We start from the raw sequence: 19,796 nt of genomic DNA, 5'->3' as shown, positions 1-19,796 counted from the left end.
CGCGTGCCCTGAAGCTGTACTAGGTGCAGAATGTCAGGGATTTGGCAGTCTGGGACAAAGTACGGGAGAAAGTAAGGGAGAAAGTATGGGACATCGGCACCTCCGAGCGGAATTTGAACTCCGTTCAATGTTTCAAACGACTATGTCAATCAATCTAGAGTCGAGAGTTGAACGTTGATATACGACTCGGCTTCTCGTAAGATCTTGAGAACAGATTTGATACGTTCGTGTGGTGAGAGTTTAGGAGAAGTTGGAACAGCCTCGGAGGTGCGTGGACCAATAGGAGGTGCCGTGTAACTCATTTTATCCAGGTTCTTGTCGAGCCGGACTGCCGTTGTAGGCCTCATCGATTAGCTAGCCAACAAGCCGGTCAGCAACCGCCTCATTAGAATGACTTCACGTAGTATAACGAATTACATCTTTCATCCGAGTCATTCCCTCGCACCACCATGATTGTGCAGCAGAATGACGAGGAGACACCTCTTCTGCAACGGCCAAGACACCTCTTCCGTGGGATCAAATTTGGATTCTACAGCTCTTGGAGATGCCAAAAATTCCTTCTGCTCGGACCCTTGCCCCGTTTATTCCTCAAGTGAGAATATTGTGTTTGCTTGGACTTATATCTAACCACAACTGGACGTTGTCAAGCTCATCAGAGACATTGGAGTCACTCACGGAGACGAAACCCAGGTTGGACACTACGCCGGCATCCTCGTAAGCATGTCTTCATCGTTTTTGCCCTTTCGTTCATCCATGATACTATTCTCTCCAGCAATCATCATACTATGCAGCTCATACCCTGACTATTTTTTATTGGAGTCAACTGTCCGACCACATCGGGCGGAAGCCTGTAATACTGATAGCTCTATTAGCAATCTCTATATCGATGTTTTCGTTTGGGCTGTCGAAGACCTTCTTCGCTCTGGTGGTCAGGTCAGTGTGTTCAAAATAGTAGCTGTGACCATCAATTCCTGACATTTTTGGGTGATCAGAACTCCTTAAAACCTACCCGTATCTCCTGCCGTGCTCTATTTCAGCATTGTTTATATGGACAATTTGGCTAGTCACGTATATCCGTCTTAAAGAGGTGAGCATGATGCTGAAAACCCCATCTCTGGATCACACTAAGTGTGGTTACAAGAGCGTTTCTACCAAGACACCGCTTTGGGAGCTCATTAAAGGAGGATTCTTCGGACAGTCATACTCAAAACCTCGCCAGCCATTGAGCAATGCTATAGTTGATCCTGGCGAAGTAAAATCAAAGCCGCTTCCGCTGCGTGCTTTACTAACCTCGAAAGTGTTGAGCGTAACAGCGAGTTATGCCACCACAGGCCTGTTTCAAATGGGGTTCAATTCGATCTTACCTGTTTTCTATGCGACACCGATTGAACTTGGTGGTCTTTCCCTTGACCCTCCTCGCATCGGTGCTTTACTTGCGGCATCAGGTATCATACAAGGCATATTCCAGCTACTTTTCTACGCTCGTTTAAATGATCGCTTCGGTGCAAGAGCTGTCCACATCATCGGCATCAGCTCCGGGATACCCATGATCATTTTATTCCCAGTGGCCAATGCTCTGGCTCGAGCCTATGGAATAGGTATGGCCGTGTGGCCGTGTGTTGCCGTTCAGCTTACGCTGAAGACTAACCTGATCATGTGCTTCCGTATGTTAATCCAGCACTTCCTGCGTTCTGTTGAACTGAGAAGAACCTATAGCCTGCATATCATTATTCGTCAGAGCAGCTGCTCCCAATCGTGCCTCAGTCGGAGCAACCAACGGAATTGCCCAGGTGGCTGTCGCAGTAGCAAGAATCGTCGGCCCGGCGTCTACAGCTTCGATCTTCTCTTATTCATTGCAGGAAGGGCATAATGCATGGTCGATATACTACTTCATGATCGCACTTGTATTTCTCGCTGTAGGTACTGCGCTATTGCTTCCCCGTGATCCTAGTGTATGGGAAAGTTCCCAATGATATTATCGCGAATGACTGTACATTATGATCTAGTGTAGGATGGAATTGCATCGCAGATGCCAATATTTACGGCTAAACATTGAGAAGGAGTACAAATTGGCGTAGAAGATTGCGCATACTATAAATTTATTTCAGAGACATTTCAAACAATGATAGGTTCCTTCAACAGGTCAACCCACGTAATCACGAAGTGCTTAGTGCGTACCACATAGGTCAATGTTATGTGGGCCCGAGCCCCCTTAGCTAGGTCAAGCCTAAGCCGACCTATCGGAGTCGCACTATCGCCCAGAGGATCTCAGACATTCACAATCTTAAACCCTGCGCCCACGCGAGGTGAAATTAAATAGAGGAGCACAAAAAGCAACAGTAAACATATAATTTTCATAGGTGCGGCTGTCTTGCGATGTTTCCGAATCGAGACGGCATCCGCAAGAAGTTGGGTCCATTTCCCTCCATTCCAAGGACTGATCCTGACCCACTCATTCTCCTTCAAAACTCGTTTGAACCACAGCAAACAACAAGCCACGATGATATCTGCATACGAAAAAGTGTCGCCCATCAACCACTTCCCGTCTGTCTTCTGGTACCATTCATGCGCAGTATTGTACCCCTTCTCTAGTAGGGCCCAGTCTTCACTGTAATTCGCATCCCAAGGCAGCGGGACGTCTATCGAACGAACTCCGATGAAGAACTTCGCACTGGCGGGACTCAATGTTTCTGTGGAGCGTGCGAAGATAAACTTTACAGCAGGTATAACGAGTCTGAAATGGGCGGAGTCGAACTCGCGTATCAAGGATTCTGAGTTGTGGGGGAAAATGGCCTTCTCGGGATATGTCTTTTCGAGGTAGGAGGCGATTTCGAGGGAGTCAGTGATGAGGGCACCGGTGTTAGGGTCGCTGAGGACGGGGACGGGGTAAACATCGGTGCCATCTGAACGTTTGTTTGGCCTTGCACCGATGGCCTTCATAGAGATCGAGATGTCTGAGTATTCGACCCAGACAGTCACGAATGGAATACCCTTGTAGCTCAAAATGAACCTGAGGCGTAGTAGACTTTGATCAGATATCAAAGTGAAATACAGAACATAAATTACTGACCTCGGCTTTGCGGGGTTGGGTGACCAGTATTGCCTGGTAGGTTGGAGAGGGTATCATACAGGACAAGTGTCTGCGTCATGGAGTACTGAGATGTGGGGTTTGAAGTACTGCGGCCAATCTTGAAAGTCTTTTTAAAGGCTGGGCGGCTTCATTGGTAAGCATCTGAGCTTGGTTAGCATCCTTGAACACTGGAACTATACCTCTTTGTATAGAGGCAACCGTGCAGCGTGGATTATGGGCGATGTACCGCCGCAGTTGAAAAGTTAGCAGCCAGTGGTGTCATCGGATGCTGTGGAGTGGCTGACTTCCTCTAACGCGTTATGGTGGGGTATGAATCAGAAATGCAACTAAGGCGCATTACGGTTACCTCCGCACATAGAGGTGCAGTAGTGTTGGTACTGATCATTGATGCGTACTAAGAGGCCTAGGACGTTGAGTCATTGAGAAGAGGTTCAGGTACGGGTGTCAAGCGCCCGCCAGAGGTTATAATTGATCAGCTCCCAGCAGCCCACTACACACAAGGGAGGCAGCCATCCCTTCTTCGTGGTCTGCACTTGCGCATTGTACAAAATGTGATGCGCGCTTTGTGACTGTATAAGTCTAGATGACCCAGCCTGACTGACCGTGTGCGCTGCTATCTAAGTATGTTAGTAAGCCAGCTCAGGCTCAGGAGGTCTCCGCAGGCCGAGTTCGCGTTCTTATCGGCTTGTCATACTGCTGTAGGCGATGAGGAGATGCCCGACGAAGTGATCCACCTAGCAACTGGTATTCAGTTTTCAGGGTTCAAGAACGTCGTTGGCACGCTGTGGGAGGTCGACGATGCTGTCGCGAAACACGTCGTCGAAGTTTTTTACGAGTATATGTTTGGAGATCTGAAGAACTCAAGGCTGTGTCGTGGACTGTACGAGGGTAGCCTGGGCACTCACTGACTGTGTTACGCACGCGGTGAAGACGAAAGTGCCGTTCGAGCAGAGGATGGTATTTGTTCATATTGGTGTGTGGTTCTACATTAATATTGCCGTCGTCTCGTATTCACTCCTTCTCATCCTTGCAGTCTGTTCCACAAACCTAGCATACCCCAAGCGGGATCGATGTAGAAGGTGCTGTGACAAGCCATGAAGCTATCCTGATCGACGTTGGTCTAAGAAAGTGCATGAATGCTGACCCCATGACATGAATGAGTTCGGATGCATGCCATATCACGATTGAGCCATACCTGGAATCCAGAGAGACGACAAGTCACACCATGCATCGAATGTTGTCGGGTCTTGGTCCTGCAACCCTCAAGTTACGTTTCGTCTCGCAAAAACTGCATGCTCGTCCTATAATTACTAAGTTATTGCTTCATCAATGCATCATGCATCATGGTTCGTGGAATCGTCATGATCCTTACTATATTTGACTGCAATGCCCGAAACAAACAACGATCGGACATTGAAAAATCCTTCCGGCATAGCGGCAAATCGAACCGCAACCAAAAATTTACCATATATGGGGCAATATTTGTGCGTAATAAGAGGTGCTTGATTTTACGTGGAGAATTCCGGACATTGAGTTTGTTCTGTAAACTGCCGTACTCTTTATCGACGAGTTAGCAGCGACCGCCAACGTCGTGGAACGACTTCTCATCTAATATGCCCGAACCCCCGTTGTGTTAGCACTTGTGTACACAGTACAGTGCACCACCAGCTAGGCGCAGACCATAAACGAATCAGCCATCGGACCTGTGGCGCCTGATAAACAGGTACGCGCGCAAGTCACAGACATATTTATATAATGTGGCAACATGCAGTATTTCTAACATCGTTTATCGTTTATCAGTGGGTGCCTCTGACATGCCAATGTACAGTGACGGCTATACCCGGGTGCTACATAATAGGAGGTGCCGTGTGACTGATTCTATGTCAACTGATCAGCAAAAGCAGGTTCCTTGTGGACTGCCGTTGTAGGCCTGATCGATTAGTTAGCCAAAATGCCGGTCAGCAACCGCCTCATTGGAATGACTTCACATAGTATAACAAACTGCATCTTTCATATTCCCTCACACCACCATGATTGCGCAGCAGAATGACGAGGAGACACCTCTTCTACAACGACCAGAGCAGCCAACGGCCAAGGCACCTCTTCCGTGGGATCAAATTTGGATTCTACTGCTCTTGGAGATGCCAGAACTTATTTCTTCTCGGACCCTTGCCCCGTTTATTCCTGAAGTGAGAATATTATGTTTGCTTGTTATATCTAACCACAACTGGATTGTCAAGCTCATTAGAGACATCGGAGTCACTCACGGAGACGAATCCCAGGTTGGACACTATGCCGGCATCCTTGTAAGCATGTCTTCATCGTTTTTGCCCTTTCGTTCATCCATGATACTATTCTCTCCAGGAATCATCATACTATGCAGCTCATACTCTGACTATTTTTCATTGGAGTCAACTGTCCGACCACATCGGGCGGAAGCCTGTAATACTGACAGCTCTATTAGCAATCTCTATATCGATGTTTTCGTTTGGGCTGTCGAAGGCCTTCTTCGCTCTGGTGGTCAGGTCCGTGTGTTCAAAATAGTAGCTGTGACCATCAATTACTGACATTCTCGACCAGTCGTGTTGTCTGCGGAGCATTTGATGCGAGCGACAGTATGGCCAAGAGCAATCTGATGGACATCACTGACGCAACCAATATGCCCAAGGCATACAGTTATATACCAATTCCGTGGATGATCGCAGGCACAGTTGGGTAGGTATACCGTACATTATCTCTCGCACTTGAGGTTGACGGCATTTAGAGCACTTATTGGGGGATCGCTCTCCCGACCAGCAGACAGATTCCCTAACATTTTTGGTCGATCAGAACTCCTGAAAACCTACCCGTATCTCCTGCCGTGCTCTATTTCGGGATTTTTGATATGGACAATGTGGCTAGTCACGTATATCTGTCTTAAAGAGGTGAGCGCGATGCTGAAAACCCATCCCTGGATCACACTAAGTGTGGTTACAAGAGCGTTTCTACCAAGACACCGCTTTGGGAGCTCATTAAAGGAGGATTCTTCGGACAGTCATACTCAAAACCTCGCCAGCCATTGAGCAATGTTATAGTTGATCCTGGCGAAGTAAAATCAAAACCGCTTCCGCCGCGTGCTTTACTAACCTCGAAAGTGTTGAGCGTGACAGCGAGTTATGCCACCACAGGCTTGCTTCAAATGTCCCTCAATTCGGTCCTACCTGTTTTCTATGCGACACCGATTGAACTTGGTGGTCTTTCCCTTGACCCTCCTCGCATCGGTGCTTTACTTGCGGCATCAAGTGTCATACAAATATTTCAGCTACTTTTCTACACTCGTTTAAATGATTGCTTCGGTGCAAGAGCTATCCACATCACCGGCCTCAGCTCCGGCATACCCATCGTCATTCTATTCCCAGTGGCCAATGCTTTGGCTCGAGCCTATGGAATAGGCATGGCAGTGTGGCTGTGTGTTGTCGTCCAGCTTATACTGAGGACTAGCCTGATCATGTGCTTCCGTATGTTAATCCAGTACTTCCTGCGTTCTGTTTAACTGAAAAGAACCCATAGCCTGCATCACATTATTCGTCAGAACAGCTGCTCCCAATCGTGCCTCGATTGGAGCAACCAACGGAATTTCCCAGGTGGCTGTCGCGGTAGCAAGAATCGTCGGCCCGGCGTGTGCAACTTCGGTCTTCTCTTATTCGTTGCAGAAAGAACATGATGCATGGTCGATATACTACTTCTTGACCGCAGTTGTATTTCTCGCTGTAGGTACTGCTTTACCGCTTCCCTATGATCCTAGTGTATGGGAAGATTCCCAATAGCGATTGACCGCGTGTTATCATCTAGTGTAGGTAGAACTGGCAAAACTTTAGGCTATGTAGACTAGTATGTGTACAACATTCCGTACTTCAGGGAGGGTTCTGTCTGCAGCAAACTTTCGTGCTGTTCTCTACAAATCCATCTGTAGGAAACTGGATTAGTATAGCAGCCCCTTTTATTCCGCTATGATCCTTTCTTTGCTTTCTCAAATGTGAGAATCCAATCCGTCACCGAGCTTAGTACGAGAACGAGTATGGACAACGGGACGACCATGTGCTGTAAACGTTTGATAGCCTTAGATAACATGCCTTCAAAACAGCATCGACCGACAAAGCACCAAACCACCCATGAAGGTCGAGAAAACGCCGCAAAATAACGCAAACGTTACCGCCTTTCGTGCAACGAACGCGGCTACCGCAGAGCGAGCCACTGAGAGAGCCAGGAGGGGGGCTGTCAAATCGCTCAAATGTTTTGCGATTACGGCGGGACTTTTCCGGAAACAAGCAGGGTAATGAATGATCTAGATGTCACTACATCAGAACATTAGTAAGAAGTCAACCGATGCAGCACAACGCAGTAGGTCCGATCGGATGCCTAAAAGACAAGAGATGATGACACGGACACCTTGTTGTGAGTCGCCACAATCGACTCGCCATCAAACCACACACAACCTGCAAACGCTCAGTGCACTAATCACAATGACCACAGTGCTCAGCGAAAGTTCACGAAATCCAAGGACATGAGTTTTCAGGGATTTCGAAGCGCAACGAATGTCATTCAAGGTAAGAAAGTGCATCGTAGTGAATGGGGCAATCTGAGGTAGTATGGGCAACCGCATATAGTGGACGATAACGCTCATCAAGCCCGCGTGCGATGCGGTACGGGACTTTGCAGACAAACATCGCACGCTGCGGGAAAGGATAAGCCAACGCACAGAACAGAGAGCCTATGAATCAGCAGTGTCAGCGTAGGATACAGCAGCGACAATACTCGGAGGGTAAAAGGCGGACCGTACATAGTTAGGGAGAATTAGTGTCACTGTCAGACATAAGTGCATGAGTGACCCTCTGCCCAGAGAGGTGGCTTAGCCCCTGGAACAAATACTGTTGCAGGTCGACATGAGCGTGTTTGCAAACGAGTGTTGAAAAGAGAGTCGGGATTAACGATTAACGATTTTCATTGGCTAACTACGCGGGAACTGGCGGGTCGTCGTAGTTACGTAATGCATCAAACATGCACATGATGTCGATGCAGGTCTTGCCAGTGCATTGTGCGGCTCATGCGTCGTAACGGATAGGCTCCAATCGAGTGATGCTGTGACCTGTTAGCATTCCGAAATAGATCGGCTCTCTATGTTTCAGAAACCATGTTAGCATTCAACTGACGTTATTTAGTAAAGGTTGGACCCCGCAAACTGTGCCGGAGAAAGGTACGAATCTTTTTTTATGTATTGTCGTCTTCATTGTCCTAATTACATGTCTTCGTTCTACTCGTCGAGCTCGCGGTCTCTGCGAACAGCATTCTCTGCCTTTTTTTCCCAACCCTAGCGCTCATGAATGGCGCCACCTTTCTGCGTCCTCCCTATAACCCTTCACGCCAATTCTGCGGCCGCGTCGCCATGAAATATGCTATCGCCGCCGGTCAAAAAATTTCGGAACAGCGCAGGCAGTACGTCCGCGTCAAGATCTAGCGTCGGATCCCCTTTGCGTTCGTCATCGACATCTTTTCCCTTGTTGTCTTTCTCCACCAGTTGACTCTTACCGCTACCTCGCGGCGGCAGGCCCCTTCATATTTTTCTTCAATGATTTCCACTGCATCGTGCATACTACCCTACTGTCTATGTACATGTTCCTGTCGAATATTGGTAGTCATAATTTGTATATTGCATCTTCATCTCAGTGCTCCCTCAGTCAAGCAGACACGTTGGTTCATAATTAAAGTTTCATAATATGTAAATAACAAAATACTGTGAAGGAGACTACACTACACACCCAAGTTTTGTGGGAGACGGTGTGACACGAAGATGAGGAAGCCTTGGTGGACTTGGAAGCAGAATTCGGAGCAGCGGGGATTTTTGTTGGTGGTGTCAGAGCTGGCAGCACTGTGGGAGTTGAAGTTGGGGATGTCAATATCAAGTACTGGTCGGATGGGAATCGGTGATGGGTGTTTGAGGGAGTGACGCGAACGTGGCAAGACAGCGCAGGGTAGGTCTGCGCGAGGGCGGTGAGCTTCGACTTAAGAGTGATGAGGAAATATGCTTACCGAGCAGTGGTTGAGGTCTTCACCACTGATGTAATTGATGCGTTCAGGGACTCGTGTTTCCCACCCTGTTGGGAGCCGATCTACTTCGGAATGCTAACAGGGCACTACATGTACACTCGCTCCAATCGTTTATGTGACCATTTGGGCCTGTTCTTATCATGTCTCCTCTATTTACATAATCTCACCTCGTGTAGGTGCAGACCTTCAAACCGCACGTAATGGTTAGCCAGCCAACGATAAGCTTGAAATCCTCTAGGCGACAGTGCGGGTAAGTACCTATCATGGCACTGGCACAGGCGGCTATACCCGGGTTCTACAGAGGTGCCGCGTGCGATCTTTTAATCATTCCGAGCCAACTGATCAGAAGATGCAGGTTCTTGTCGACTGCCGTTGTAGGCCTTATCGACCAGCTAGCCAACAAGCCGGTCAGCGACCACCTTATTGGGACGAATTCACGTAGTACAACGAGTTGCATCTTTCGTCCCAGTCGTTTCCTCGTATCACCATGATTGCGCAGCAGGATGACGAGGAAACATCTCTTCTGCAACGATCTGAGCGGCCAACGGCCAAGACACCTCTTCCCTGGGATCAATTTTGGATTTTACTGTTCTTGGAGATGCCAGATCCTGTTTCTTCTTACACCCTTGCCCCCTTTGTTCCTCAAGTGAGTATATTCCTATTGCTTGAAATTCAATTGCTATCTGACCACGACGGGTATTTTATCAAGCTCGTTAGAGACATTGGAGTAACTCACGGAGATGAATCCCAGGTCGGTCACTATGTCGGCATCCTAGTAAGCATGTCTTCATCGGTTTTTGCTCATTCATTCGTTCCTGATATTATCTCGAGCAATCATCATACTATGCAGCTCATACCCTGACTATATTTCATTGGAGCCAACTGTCCGACCACATCGGGCGGAAACCTGTAATGCTGACAGCTCTATCAGCAATTTCTGTTTCGATGTTTTCGTTTGGGCTGTCGAAGACCTTCTTCGGTCTTGTGGTCAGGTCAGCGTGTTCAGTTCAATCTCAGATCGTAGTTGTGACCGTCAATTACTAATATTCTCAACCAGTCGTGTTGTGTGCGGAGCATTTGATGCGAGCAATAGTGTCATCAAGAGCATGCTGATGGACATCACTGACGTAACCAATATGCCTTTAGCATTCAATTATATACCAATTCCGTGGATGATCGCAACCACAGTTGGGTAGGTATACAGTACATTTTCTCTCGTGCTGAAGTTCACAGAATCTATTAGACCACTCGTTGGGGGATCACTCTCCCAACCAGCAGACAGATTCCCTGACATCTTCGGGCGATCAGAACTCCTGAAAACCTACCCATATCTCTTGCCGTGCTCTATTTCGGCATTTTTTACATCAATAGCTTGGCTAGTCACGTATATCCGTCTTAAAGAGGTGAGCTCGATGTTGAAACCCCATCTCTGGATCAGACTAAGTATGGTCTCAAGAGCGTTTCCACCAGGACATCGCTTTGGGAGCTAATCAAAGGAAGATTCTTCGGACAGTCATATTCGAAGTCTCGCCAGCCATCGAGAAATGTTATAGTTGATCCTGAGGAGGTGAATACTGGAGAAGTTCAATCAAAGCCGCTTCCGCTGCGTGCTTTACTAACCCCGAAAGTGTTGAGCGTGACAGCAAGTTATGCCACGACAGGCATGCTTCAAATGTCGCTCAGTTCGGTCCTACCTATTTTCTATGCGACACCAATTGAACTTGGTGGTCTTTCCCTTGACCCTCCTCGCATCGGCACGTTGCTGGCGGCACAAGGTGTCGCACATGGCGTATTTCAGCTACTTTTCTACGCTCGTTTATACGATCGCTTCGGCGCAGGAGCTATCCATATGACCGGCGTTAGCTCCGGCATACCCACCGTCATTTTATTTCCAGTGATCAATGCTCTGGCTCGAGTCTATGGGATAGGTATGATGGTGTGGCTGTGTGTTGCCGTCCAGCTTGCGCTGACGACTAGCCTGATCATGTGCTACCGTATGTCAATCCAACATTTCCTGCGTTCCGCTAAACTAAGAATCTCATAGCCTGTATAACATCATTCATCAGAGCAGCTGCTCCCAATCGCACCTCAGTCGGAGCAACCAATGGAATCGCCCAGGTGGCTGTTGCGGTAGCAAGAATCATCGGTCCGGCGTCTGCAGCTTCGGTTTTCTCTTACCCAATGGAGGCAGGGCATGATGCGTGGTTGATATATTACTTTTTGATCACAATCGCATTTCTCGCAGTAGGTACTTCTCTGTTACTTCCCCGTGATCCTAGTGTATGGGAAGATTCCGAATAACATTATCGCGAATGACCGCGTGTACATCATCTAGTGTATTAGGGGGTGGAACTGGCAAAATTCTAGGCTACGTAGACTACATGTAAGTATGACATTCCCAATGGATAGCATTGATGTTGCCTCGTCCCATTCATCATCTAGAATAGTCTGGGCCTGTGGTATTATTTACTTGTTCAACCCGATTCAACCTCGAGCATTTAAGCTCTGAACGTTAACTTTTTAGTCCTGTTACTAGCGCTTTACCTTTTCGAGAGCTGCAAATTAGCAGCGACAAACTCTACGCGAAGGATGTTTCAAGATCCTGTACAGTCTCACAGCAATTAATATTTGCCAACCTCTTCACGAGTCCGCATATGAACATGTTGATGGTGGCATGCTCCGTGGCTTTTACGGTACAGTGTCATCGAGACGTCGAAGGTTTGCACGGTGTTTCAAATGTGAGTGGGCCCTCGACCGAAAGACTACACATGATATTGTATGGATTGCACCGAGGTCATGTTCACACTGCGCTCCACTTTGCGTGAGTTCTGCCGTGGACTAGGCACAACTGATTTTTGCCAGACCGGTTGGCAAAACCACCGCGTTCTGCCAACAACACTAGTTCAATGACCGCGTGTTATCTGTTTACCATGTCAGTGCATCTTCCGGGTTTGACAAAATACTTTATTCAGGCAGAGACCTTCCCTTGTTATTGAAGACATCTTCCTTCCTATAGCTAGGAGCACTCTGAGCGCTTTCAAAGAAAGATGGAATGTAATTCATCATGATGAAGTTCCTCCCACGCCATATCAAATCCTGATTCCTATCCCCAATTGCAACGGCTCTCGATATCCCCAATGATCGAGAATCCGGACAACACATTCTTTGCCAGCCGTAGAGATGCGGATTGCACGAAAATTCTCAAGTCCAGGTGATTACGATACTGACCAATTGGGTACAATACTGACATGCATGGTAGAGGATTCAGGAACTACAAGGCCAGCTAGCCCATCATGACCCTGCCGCTTTCGTGACTTCCGCTTTTGCTACCGTGTTTCATAACAGAGAAGAATCACTGCTTTGTATTGTTATGCCTCGTGTGCTCAACGTTTACATCCGCAGCTCGGGTATGTACCAGCCTAACCCAATGCAGACCTGCCCGTGCTTCTGGATCACAATGGTAGTATGTTCTTCCTTTACGTTCAAGTTGGCTTTTACCAGTTTCCAAAAGCATGTTCCTATGGACGATTTACCCTTCGATTAATCCGAGCCAAGGAGCCACTCAATTGCCGACTCGTTTAATAGACTGCGCCCAATCGTCCATCTTTCTCATGTACCACCATGATACCTCGCCAAGATGATGAAGAGACTCCTCTTCTCCAACAGCCAGAACAGCTGATAGTCCGAACTTCACCTCTGCCATGGGATCAACTCTGGATCATATTATTCTTGCAGCTTTCCGATTCGCTTGTTGTTCAGACTCTTGCCCCATTTACCCCGCAAGTGAGTATATCCCTTCTGCGTGGACTTGAATCTAACTGCAATTGGAAGCTGATCAGAGACATTGGTGTGACGAATGGAGACGAATCTCAAGTTGGACACTATGTTGGCATCCTGGTGAGCACGTCACAATCCTTTTTGTCCTGCGTTCCTTCCTTATATCGTTCCGAGCAATCATCGTATTATACGGCTCAAGCACTGACTATCCTCCCTTGGAGCCAACTGTCTGATCACATCGGACGGAAGCCTGTAATACTGACAGCTCAGTTCGCGATGTCGATTTCAATGTTCTCATTCGGGCTGTCGAAAAAATTCATCGGTCTGGTAATCAGGTTCGGGTGTTTAATAACAACCAAACCATCAAATACTGACTTACTGATCAGCCGTGCTTTCTGTGGGGCATTCAACGGAAGCAATGGGGTCATCAAAAGCATGGTGATGGACATCACGGACACAACCAACTTGCCGAAGGCATTCAGCTATATGCCGCTTCCATGGATGTTGGGAACCTTAGTTGGGTAGGAATATAAAGTACTTCTTGCTCTTGAAACGAGATTCACAACAGCCTAGACCCCTCGTTGGTGGATCGCTCTCCAGGCCCGTGGACAGATTCCCTGAGATTTTCGGGCGATCAAAACTCCTGCAAATCTACCCATACCTCTTGCCATGCGCTGTTCCAGCTATATTCGCCCTGGTGGCTTGGCTAGTCGCGTATTTTTGTTTCAAAGAGGTGAGGGAGATTTTTTGAAGATCATTTCTGGATCACACTAAGTGCGGTAACGAGAGCGTTTCAACAACGACACCACTTTGGAAGCTGACCAAAGGAAGGCTCTTGCGACAGCCATATGCAAAGCCCTTTCCGTCATCGAGAAATGCTCTAGCTGTTTGTGAGGTAGCAAACTCTGAAGGAGTACCATCAAAGCCGTTGCCACTGTGCGCCTTGCTAACTCCAAAGGTCCTGACTGTGACAACAAGTTATGTCACCATGACTCTACTTTACATGGGATTCAGTTCGGTCCTACCTGTTTTCTACTCGACGCCGATTGAACTCGGTGGTCTTTCCCTTGATCCTCCCAAAATTGGTGCCATACTTGCGGTATCAGGTGTCGCCCATGGTGTATTCCAATTACTTTTCTACTCGCGGCTACACGATCGCTTCGGTGCAGGAGCCATGCATGTTACTGGCGTTGTCTCTGGCATACCGATCATCATTTTATTCCCGGTGACCAATGCGCTTGCTCGAGTCCATGGCCTGGGTTTGGCGGTATGGCTTTCTATTGGAGTTCAACTTTCGCTGGTAACTAGCTTGATCATGTGCTATCGTATGTCAACCAACCACTTCCAGAATCTCACTTTACTGAGAAGTCGTAGCCTGTTTAGTATTGTATATCAGAGCCGCCGCTCCCAATCGCGCATCGCTTGGAGCAACCAATGGAATTGTCCAGCTAGTTGTGGCAGGAGCAAAGATCGTTGCCCCAGCATCTGCAGCTTCAGTCTTCTCTTATTCGATGCAGGAAGGTCACAACGCATGGTCGATATATTACTACTTGATGGCATTTGCATTTCTCGCTGTAGGCACTTCTCTCTTGCTTCCTCGTGATCCTAGTCTATGGGAAGATCACCAATAGTATCGTCACTAGTGATCTGCATGTTGTCTGTTTGCGGCCATGATGTTCAGTAATAGGTAGTATAACGCAGTAGCCAAACAGAGATATTTTTGCGTCCTTGACTCCCTGCAGTATTACAGGCTTTTCTGGTGCGTTGTGAATCAAAGTGAGGTGTACGAAAAGAATATCAAAAGCAGCCACGGCGAAGGGCGTGGTGAAATTCAAACACAGGACAGGCTACTTGCAAACTACAATCCAGACAAATCCATTAGCATCAAGTTTCTAATCACAGTACTTGTGGTCTGGCGCGTCTACTCCCTCTAGAAATAGGCGAATGTAGATCAAACGTTCAGCGCAGATAATACCCCGCACGTGACGAGAGTTTCCACACTTGTTCCTGCCGAGATTTGATTTGAAATCTGCAGTCCAAGACCTATCTACTACCTTAATGGTCACTGACAAGAGTCCCTCAAACTCACTGTCCTCAACTCTACCGGCTGGATATCTGGAATAGCAATTGTGGTGCGTCCGTGATGCCATTGGGCTGCTACTTACACTTTATCGGCTTTCTCTGATAGATTTCCACATGCATGAGAGCGCATAATCGCCGTCAGTTTTCGTACCAAACCAGGTAACTGGATTACTTATCAATGAACCCCATCAACAGCCGTCGAGCTCATTATGATTGAAGAGTGTGATAGCCTATAGGGCTGTCTTCTTCTCGTACCATCATAATCATGCGTCAGGATAATGAGGAGACTCCTCTTCTGCAACAGCCGATAGTCAAAACACCTTTGCCCTGGGATCAATTCTGGATTATATTGTTCTTGCAGTTTCCAGACTCGCTTGTTTTTCAGACCCTTGCTCCATTTACCCCGCAAGTGAGTACATTCGCACTGCCTGGGCTTACATCTGATCACATTTTGTCAAGCTGATAAGAGACATTGGTGTGACGAACGGAAACGAATCTCAGGTCGGACATTATGTTGGCATCCTGGTGAGCATGTTACAATCCTTCGTTGTCCTGCGCTCCTTCCTTATATCAATCCGAGCAATCATCGTATTATACGGCTCAAGCACTGACTATCCTCTATTGGAGTCAACTGTCTGATCGCATTGGGCGGAAGCCTTTGATATTGACTGCTCTGTTCGCGATAGCAGTTTCGATGTTTTCGTTCGGGCTGTCGAAAACATTTGTTGGTCTGGTGGTCAGGTTAGCGTGTTAAACAACGACCATAACGGTTGATTACTGATATACTTATTAGTCGTGTTTTCTGCGGGGCATTCAATGGGAGCAATGGCATCGTCAAAAGCATGGTGATGGACATTACTGACACAACCAACTTGCCGAAGGCATTCGGCTATATGCCGCTCCCATGGATGTTAGGGGCCATAGTTGGGTAGCTTACAATATGTCTACTTGCTCTTGAAGCGGGATTGACAAGGGCAATCCTAGACCACTCATTGGAGGATCCCTCTCCCGACCCGCAGATAGGTTCCCTGAAATCTTTGGGCGATCGGAACTTCTGAAAACCTACCCATACCTCTTACCATGCGTCGTTCCAGCTATATTTGCCTCGGCGGCTTGGCTAGTCACATATTTCAGATTTAGAGAGGTGAGTGCGATGCTTTTAATGATCATGTCTGGAACACACTAAGTTCGATAATCAGAGTGTTTCAACAAGAGCACCACCTCTGAGGCTGATCAAAGGATGGTTCTTGCAACAGTCCGATTCAAATTTTCTCGTGCCATCGAACAATGCTTGGACCAGCTCTGCGGAAGCAAACTCTGATGAAGTTTTATTAAGACCACTTCCATTGCGTGCCTCGCTAACGCCAAGAGTCCTGACTGTAACAGCAAGCTATGTCACCATGGCTGTATTTTATATGACGTTTAACTCGATCCTTCCTCTGTTCTATGCGACACCCATCGAACTCGGCGGTCTTTCCCTTGATCCTCCCCTCATCGGTGCTATACTGTCGGTATCAGGTATCGCCCATGGTGCATTCCAGCTACTTTTCTACGCCCGTCTACATGATCACTTTGGCGCAGGAGCCATTCATACCACCGGTGTTAGCTCTGGCATACCTATCGTCATTTTATTCCCAGTGATCAATGCTCTAGCCCGAGTCCAGGGAATGAGTTTGGCGGTGTGGTTGTGCGTTGCCGCTCAACATGTGCTTACGACTAGCTTGATGATGTGCAATCGTATGTCAACCCAGTACGTCGTGCATGGTACTTAACTGAGAAGAACCTACAGCTTGCTTGGCATTGTTTATCAGAGCAGCGGCTCCAAATCGAGCCTCGCTTGGGGCAACCAATGGAATTGCCCAGATGGTTGCTGCAGGAGCAAGGATCATTGCCCCAGCATCTGCGACTTCGATTTTCTCTTATTCGATGCAGGAAGGTCATGATGCGTGGCTGGTGTACTACTTCCTGATGGTAATTGCATTTCTCGCTGTAGGTACTTCTCTATTGCTTCCTCGTGATCCTAGTGTGTGGAAAAATCGCTAGTAGTATAACCAAGAACGACCTACATGTTATCTGTTCTCAGCTATGTTATTATCCGATATATGTATCATTGCGTCAACACACTTGTTTTACGAATGGCTAAGCTCCTGCATTCTTCTTTGACTCGTAAGTCTTTACTACGTCTCTGAGATGTTAACGCTCAAGTTGTCGGGGTCAAGGTGTCCGTAAGGGTTGGCTTAGCGATCCCGAACCTAGATTTTTCTGATATTTGCGTTTTTTTTTGGTCAATCGGTGATTTGCCCTGCACTAGCTGGGACCTGGATGATCCACAATAGTAGGGCTTGAGCATATTTCTCTACCATGAGGAGCTTGCATGATTCACTCCTCGGACTTGGTCATGTCCCCATGTAATTATGTAAGACCGCGGGAGTTAGTAATGGGCACGACTCGGCGGGTCATTGTTCTATTACATACGTTCTGGTTGGCGAACGATCCAAAAAGCTCGAATGGACTCCCTCACTGGCAGCCATGTCCCAAGCTTTGGATGAAGAGACACCTCTATTGCGGCCTGAGGAGCAGCTCAAAATCAAAACTCCACTACCCTGGCGCCAATTATCCATTATACTTTTCTTGCAGCTCACTGAACCTGTAACTGCTCAGGCAATTGCTCCGTTTGCACCTCAGGTGAATTCAGCCCGAGTTCATATTTTACGAGTTTCTGATTAGTCTTGTTTTGTTTCTTAGCTGATCAGAGATATTGGAGTGACCCATGGCGATGAATCGAGGGTAGGATATTTCGTTGGTATCATGGTGAGTACCCATGTTCGGCATGAATAGTTGTTTTCTGATTCGTCTCCAAGTACTCCGTGTTCTACGTAGCTCAAGCCCTTACAACCCTTCAATGGAACCGACTTTCTGATCATGTTGGTCGAAAGCCAGTCATCTTGACCGGTCTGTTTGGTATATCAATTTCCATGTTCCTATTTGGAGTTTCAAAGACCTTCGGGGGCTTGATATTAAGGTTCGGGCATCGTGCTTTTAATTGAAATATAATGGTTTTAATGTGTTTTTTTTAGTCGTGTATTGTGTGGAGCGCTGAATGGCAACGGTGGTGTCATCAAGAGTATGATGATAGAGGTTACAGATTCAAGCAATATGGCACAGGCGTACGGGTTTCTTCCTATTCCATGGATGACCGGGAATACGCTCGGGTAGGGTCCCACACGTTGTTTTGTGTATTCTGTTCTTACGCTGAATGATCGGCTAGACCTCTCATTGGCGGGTCTTTGTCCCATCCGGCGGATCGTTTTCCTAGACTGTTTGGGCAGTCGACATTTCTCAAGACATATCCTTATTTTTTAGCTTGCGCTGGTCCAGCATTATTTACCGCATTCACGTGGTTGGTCACGTATATGCTTCTACAGGAGGTAAAATAGTTGGTCTACCCATTTCGTTGATCTATCTCATCTATGTTTAGACTGTGCCAACGACGACAACCTTATGGAGTCTGATTCGGAACAAATATCGGACGTTAGTACATACCAAGCCACCACAGCCGGATACATCAAATTCCGATATGGTTCAAGGTTCCTCCGACGATTCTAAGCCCCTGCCTCTGAGCGCATTAATGACTCCGCGTGTTCTTATTGTGACGTTGAATTACGGAACTCTGGCTCTTCTTGACATCGCTCTGCGTTCTCTAATACCCGTGTTTTACGCTACGCCAGTAAACATGGGTGGACTTGGCCTCGACCCTCCACGAATTGGCAATATTCTTGCAGTATTCGGTATTGCCAATGGTTTAATCCAGGTGTTTTTCTTTGCTCGGCTGCATGACCGATTTGGCACGAAGGTGGTATATACCTGTGGAGTCGCGTCTAGCGTACCGACCATCATCGCATTCCCGATCATCAACATCTTGAGCCGGACGTATGGGATTGGTACTGCAGTCTGGTTTGCTGTCGGCTTTCAGCTCATGGTGTCTATCGCGTTAAATATGTGTTATGGTTTGTTTTTATGTCATATGTCGCGACCATCACTGATCAGTTTATGATAGCTTGCGCAGCGATGTATATTGCAGCTGCATCTCCAAATCGTGCATCATTGGGCGCCACTAATGGCCTTGCTCATACGGTCGCTGCGTGTGTACGCATCATTGGACCTGCATCGGCAATGTCGATGTTTTCATTTTCCGTGAGGGACCCCTATTATGCGTGGGCGGTGTACTATTTTATGATGATGCTGGGACTCCTTGCAATTGGCATGTCTTTCTTGCTGCCCCGTCAAATGTGGACGCGTAATAACTAGCGTTTGTCTCGGTCGTTAGCAGCGGTACATGATACTTGTATCCTTGCAAGCAATGCTACATATCATAACTTCTGGCTTGCAATGGTTGACGTTTGTGTGCCATCGATCAACTTTCCAATCGTTGATCAGCTGTTTGGTGAGTCTCAATCGCATACATATTTGACCTTACTGCCGCTCCCATGGATGTTGGGAGCCATAGTTGGGTAGGCACTTACAATATGTCTGCTTGCTCTTGAAGTGGGATTGACAATGGCAATTCTGGACCACTCATCGGATGATTCCTCTCTCGACCCGCAGATAGATTCCCTGAAATCTTCGGGTGATCGGAACTTCTGAAAACCTACCCATACCTCTTACCATGCGTCGTTCCAGCTACATTTGCCTCGGCGGCTTGGCTAGTCACATTCCAGATTCAGAGAGGTGAGAGTGATGCTTTTAATGACCATGTCTAGAA

At 47.4% G+C, this 19,796-nt stretch overlaps 9 protein-coding genes across 9 annotated transcripts; 8 read left to right on the top strand and 1 right to left on the bottom strand.

The window, feature by feature from the left end:
* The first annotated feature begins 314 nt into the window (after nucleotides 1-314).
* On the top strand, nucleotides 315-1,174 carry HD556DRAFT_628198 (uncharacterized protein). Its single transcript, XM_041311130.1, has 5 exons — nucleotides 315-592; nucleotides 657-714; nucleotides 773-933; nucleotides 993-1,087; nucleotides 1,144-1,174. Exons 1-4 carry the CDS (start codon nucleotides 450-452, stop codon nucleotides 1,000-1,002), a joined length of 372 nt encoding a protein of 123 aa, XP_041158627.1. The 5' UTR covers nucleotides 315-449; the 3' UTR covers nucleotides 1,003-1,087; nucleotides 1,144-1,174.
* On the top strand, nucleotides 920-2,060 carry HD556DRAFT_628164 (uncharacterized protein). Its single transcript, XM_041311129.1, has 3 exons — nucleotides 920-933; nucleotides 993-1,664; nucleotides 1,717-2,060. The coding sequence occupies exons 2-3, from the start codon at nucleotides 1,094-1,096 to the stop codon at nucleotides 1,971-1,973; spliced, it is 828 nt and encodes a 275-aa protein (XP_041158626.1). The 5' UTR covers nucleotides 920-933; nucleotides 993-1,093; the 3' UTR covers nucleotides 1,974-2,060.
* Nucleotides 2,061-2,185: 125 nt separating this feature from the next.
* Nucleotides 2,186-3,027, bottom strand: HD556DRAFT_1294160 (uncharacterized protein). The gene has a single exon (XM_041299414.1). The coding sequence runs from the start codon at nucleotides 2,938-2,940 to the stop codon at nucleotides 2,269-2,271; it is 672 nt and encodes a 223-aa protein (XP_041158625.1). The 5' UTR covers nucleotides 2,941-3,027; the 3' UTR covers nucleotides 2,186-2,268.
* A 720-nt stretch (nucleotides 3,028-3,747) lies between these two features.
* Nucleotides 3,748-3,987, top strand: HD556DRAFT_1214568 (uncharacterized protein; the record flags this gene model as incomplete). Its single annotated transcript, XM_041296648.1, has 1 exon — nucleotides 3,748-3,987. A coding segment is annotated over one exon (240 nt), but the record flags the coding sequence as incomplete, so codon positions are not given.
* Nucleotides 3,988-5,121: 1,134 nt separating this feature from the next.
* Nucleotides 5,122-6,897, top strand: HD556DRAFT_1444959 (major facilitator superfamily domain-containing protein; the record flags this gene model as incomplete). The annotated part of the gene is made up of 6 exons (XM_041306862.1): nucleotides 5,122-5,397; nucleotides 5,456-5,616; nucleotides 5,672-5,806; nucleotides 5,856-6,015; nucleotides 6,069-6,588; nucleotides 6,641-6,897. 6 exons carry the CDS (start codon nucleotides 5,122-5,124, stop codon nucleotides 6,895-6,897), a joined length of 1,509 nt encoding a protein of 502 aa, XP_041158623.1.
* A 2,765-nt stretch (nucleotides 6,898-9,662) lies between these two features.
* On the top strand, nucleotides 9,663-11,476 carry HD556DRAFT_1240124 (major facilitator superfamily domain-containing protein; the record flags this gene model as incomplete). Its single annotated transcript, XM_041298094.1, has 7 exons — nucleotides 9,663-9,821; nucleotides 9,885-9,950; nucleotides 10,007-10,167; nucleotides 10,233-10,367; nucleotides 10,419-10,578; nucleotides 10,632-11,169; nucleotides 11,220-11,476. 7 exons carry the CDS (start codon nucleotides 9,663-9,665, stop codon nucleotides 11,474-11,476), a joined length of 1,476 nt encoding a protein of 491 aa, XP_041158622.1.
* Nucleotides 11,477-12,796: 1,320 nt separating this feature from the next.
* Nucleotides 12,797-14,583, top strand: HD556DRAFT_1444957 (major facilitator superfamily domain-containing protein; the record flags this gene model as incomplete). Its single annotated transcript, XM_041306861.1, has 6 exons — nucleotides 12,797-12,958; nucleotides 13,007-13,287; nucleotides 13,339-13,473; nucleotides 13,526-13,685; nucleotides 13,728-14,277; nucleotides 14,336-14,583. The coding sequence occupies 6 exons, from the start codon at nucleotides 12,797-12,799 to the stop codon at nucleotides 14,581-14,583; spliced, it is 1,536 nt and encodes a 511-aa protein (XP_041158621.1).
* Nucleotides 14,584-15,299: 716 nt separating this feature from the next.
* On the top strand, nucleotides 15,300-17,077 carry HD556DRAFT_1444956 (major facilitator superfamily domain-containing protein; the record flags this gene model as incomplete). The annotated part of the gene is made up of 7 exons (XM_041306860.1): nucleotides 15,300-15,443; nucleotides 15,494-15,559; nucleotides 15,615-15,775; nucleotides 15,828-15,944; nucleotides 15,995-16,178; nucleotides 16,234-16,784; nucleotides 16,846-17,077. The coding sequence occupies 7 exons, from the start codon at nucleotides 15,300-15,302 to the stop codon at nucleotides 17,075-17,077; spliced, it is 1,455 nt and encodes a 484-aa protein (XP_041158620.1).
* Nucleotides 17,078-17,557: 480 nt separating this feature from the next.
* Nucleotides 17,558-19,686, top strand: HD556DRAFT_1383442 (major facilitator superfamily domain-containing protein). Its single transcript, XM_041303308.1, has 8 exons — nucleotides 17,558-17,719; nucleotides 17,780-17,845; nucleotides 17,896-18,056; nucleotides 18,112-18,246; nucleotides 18,303-18,462; nucleotides 18,513-19,041; nucleotides 19,092-19,295; nucleotides 19,362-19,686. The coding sequence occupies exons 1-8, from the start codon at nucleotides 17,564-17,566 to the stop codon at nucleotides 19,547-19,549; spliced, it is 1,599 nt and encodes a 532-aa protein (XP_041158619.1). The 5' UTR covers nucleotides 17,558-17,563; the 3' UTR covers nucleotides 19,550-19,686.
* Nucleotides 19,687-19,796: the final 110 nt, after the last annotated feature.

The sequence above is a fragment of the Suillus plorans genome (assembly GCF_016647745.1).
Source record: "Suillus plorans strain S12 chromosome Unknown HD556scaffold_40, whole genome shotgun sequence".
Taxonomy (NCBI): domain Eukaryota; kingdom Fungi; phylum Basidiomycota; class Agaricomycetes; order Boletales; family Suillaceae; genus Suillus; species Suillus plorans.
Note: the sequence above shows the minus strand (reverse complement) of the source record. Positions and strands in the feature narration are given on the sequence as shown.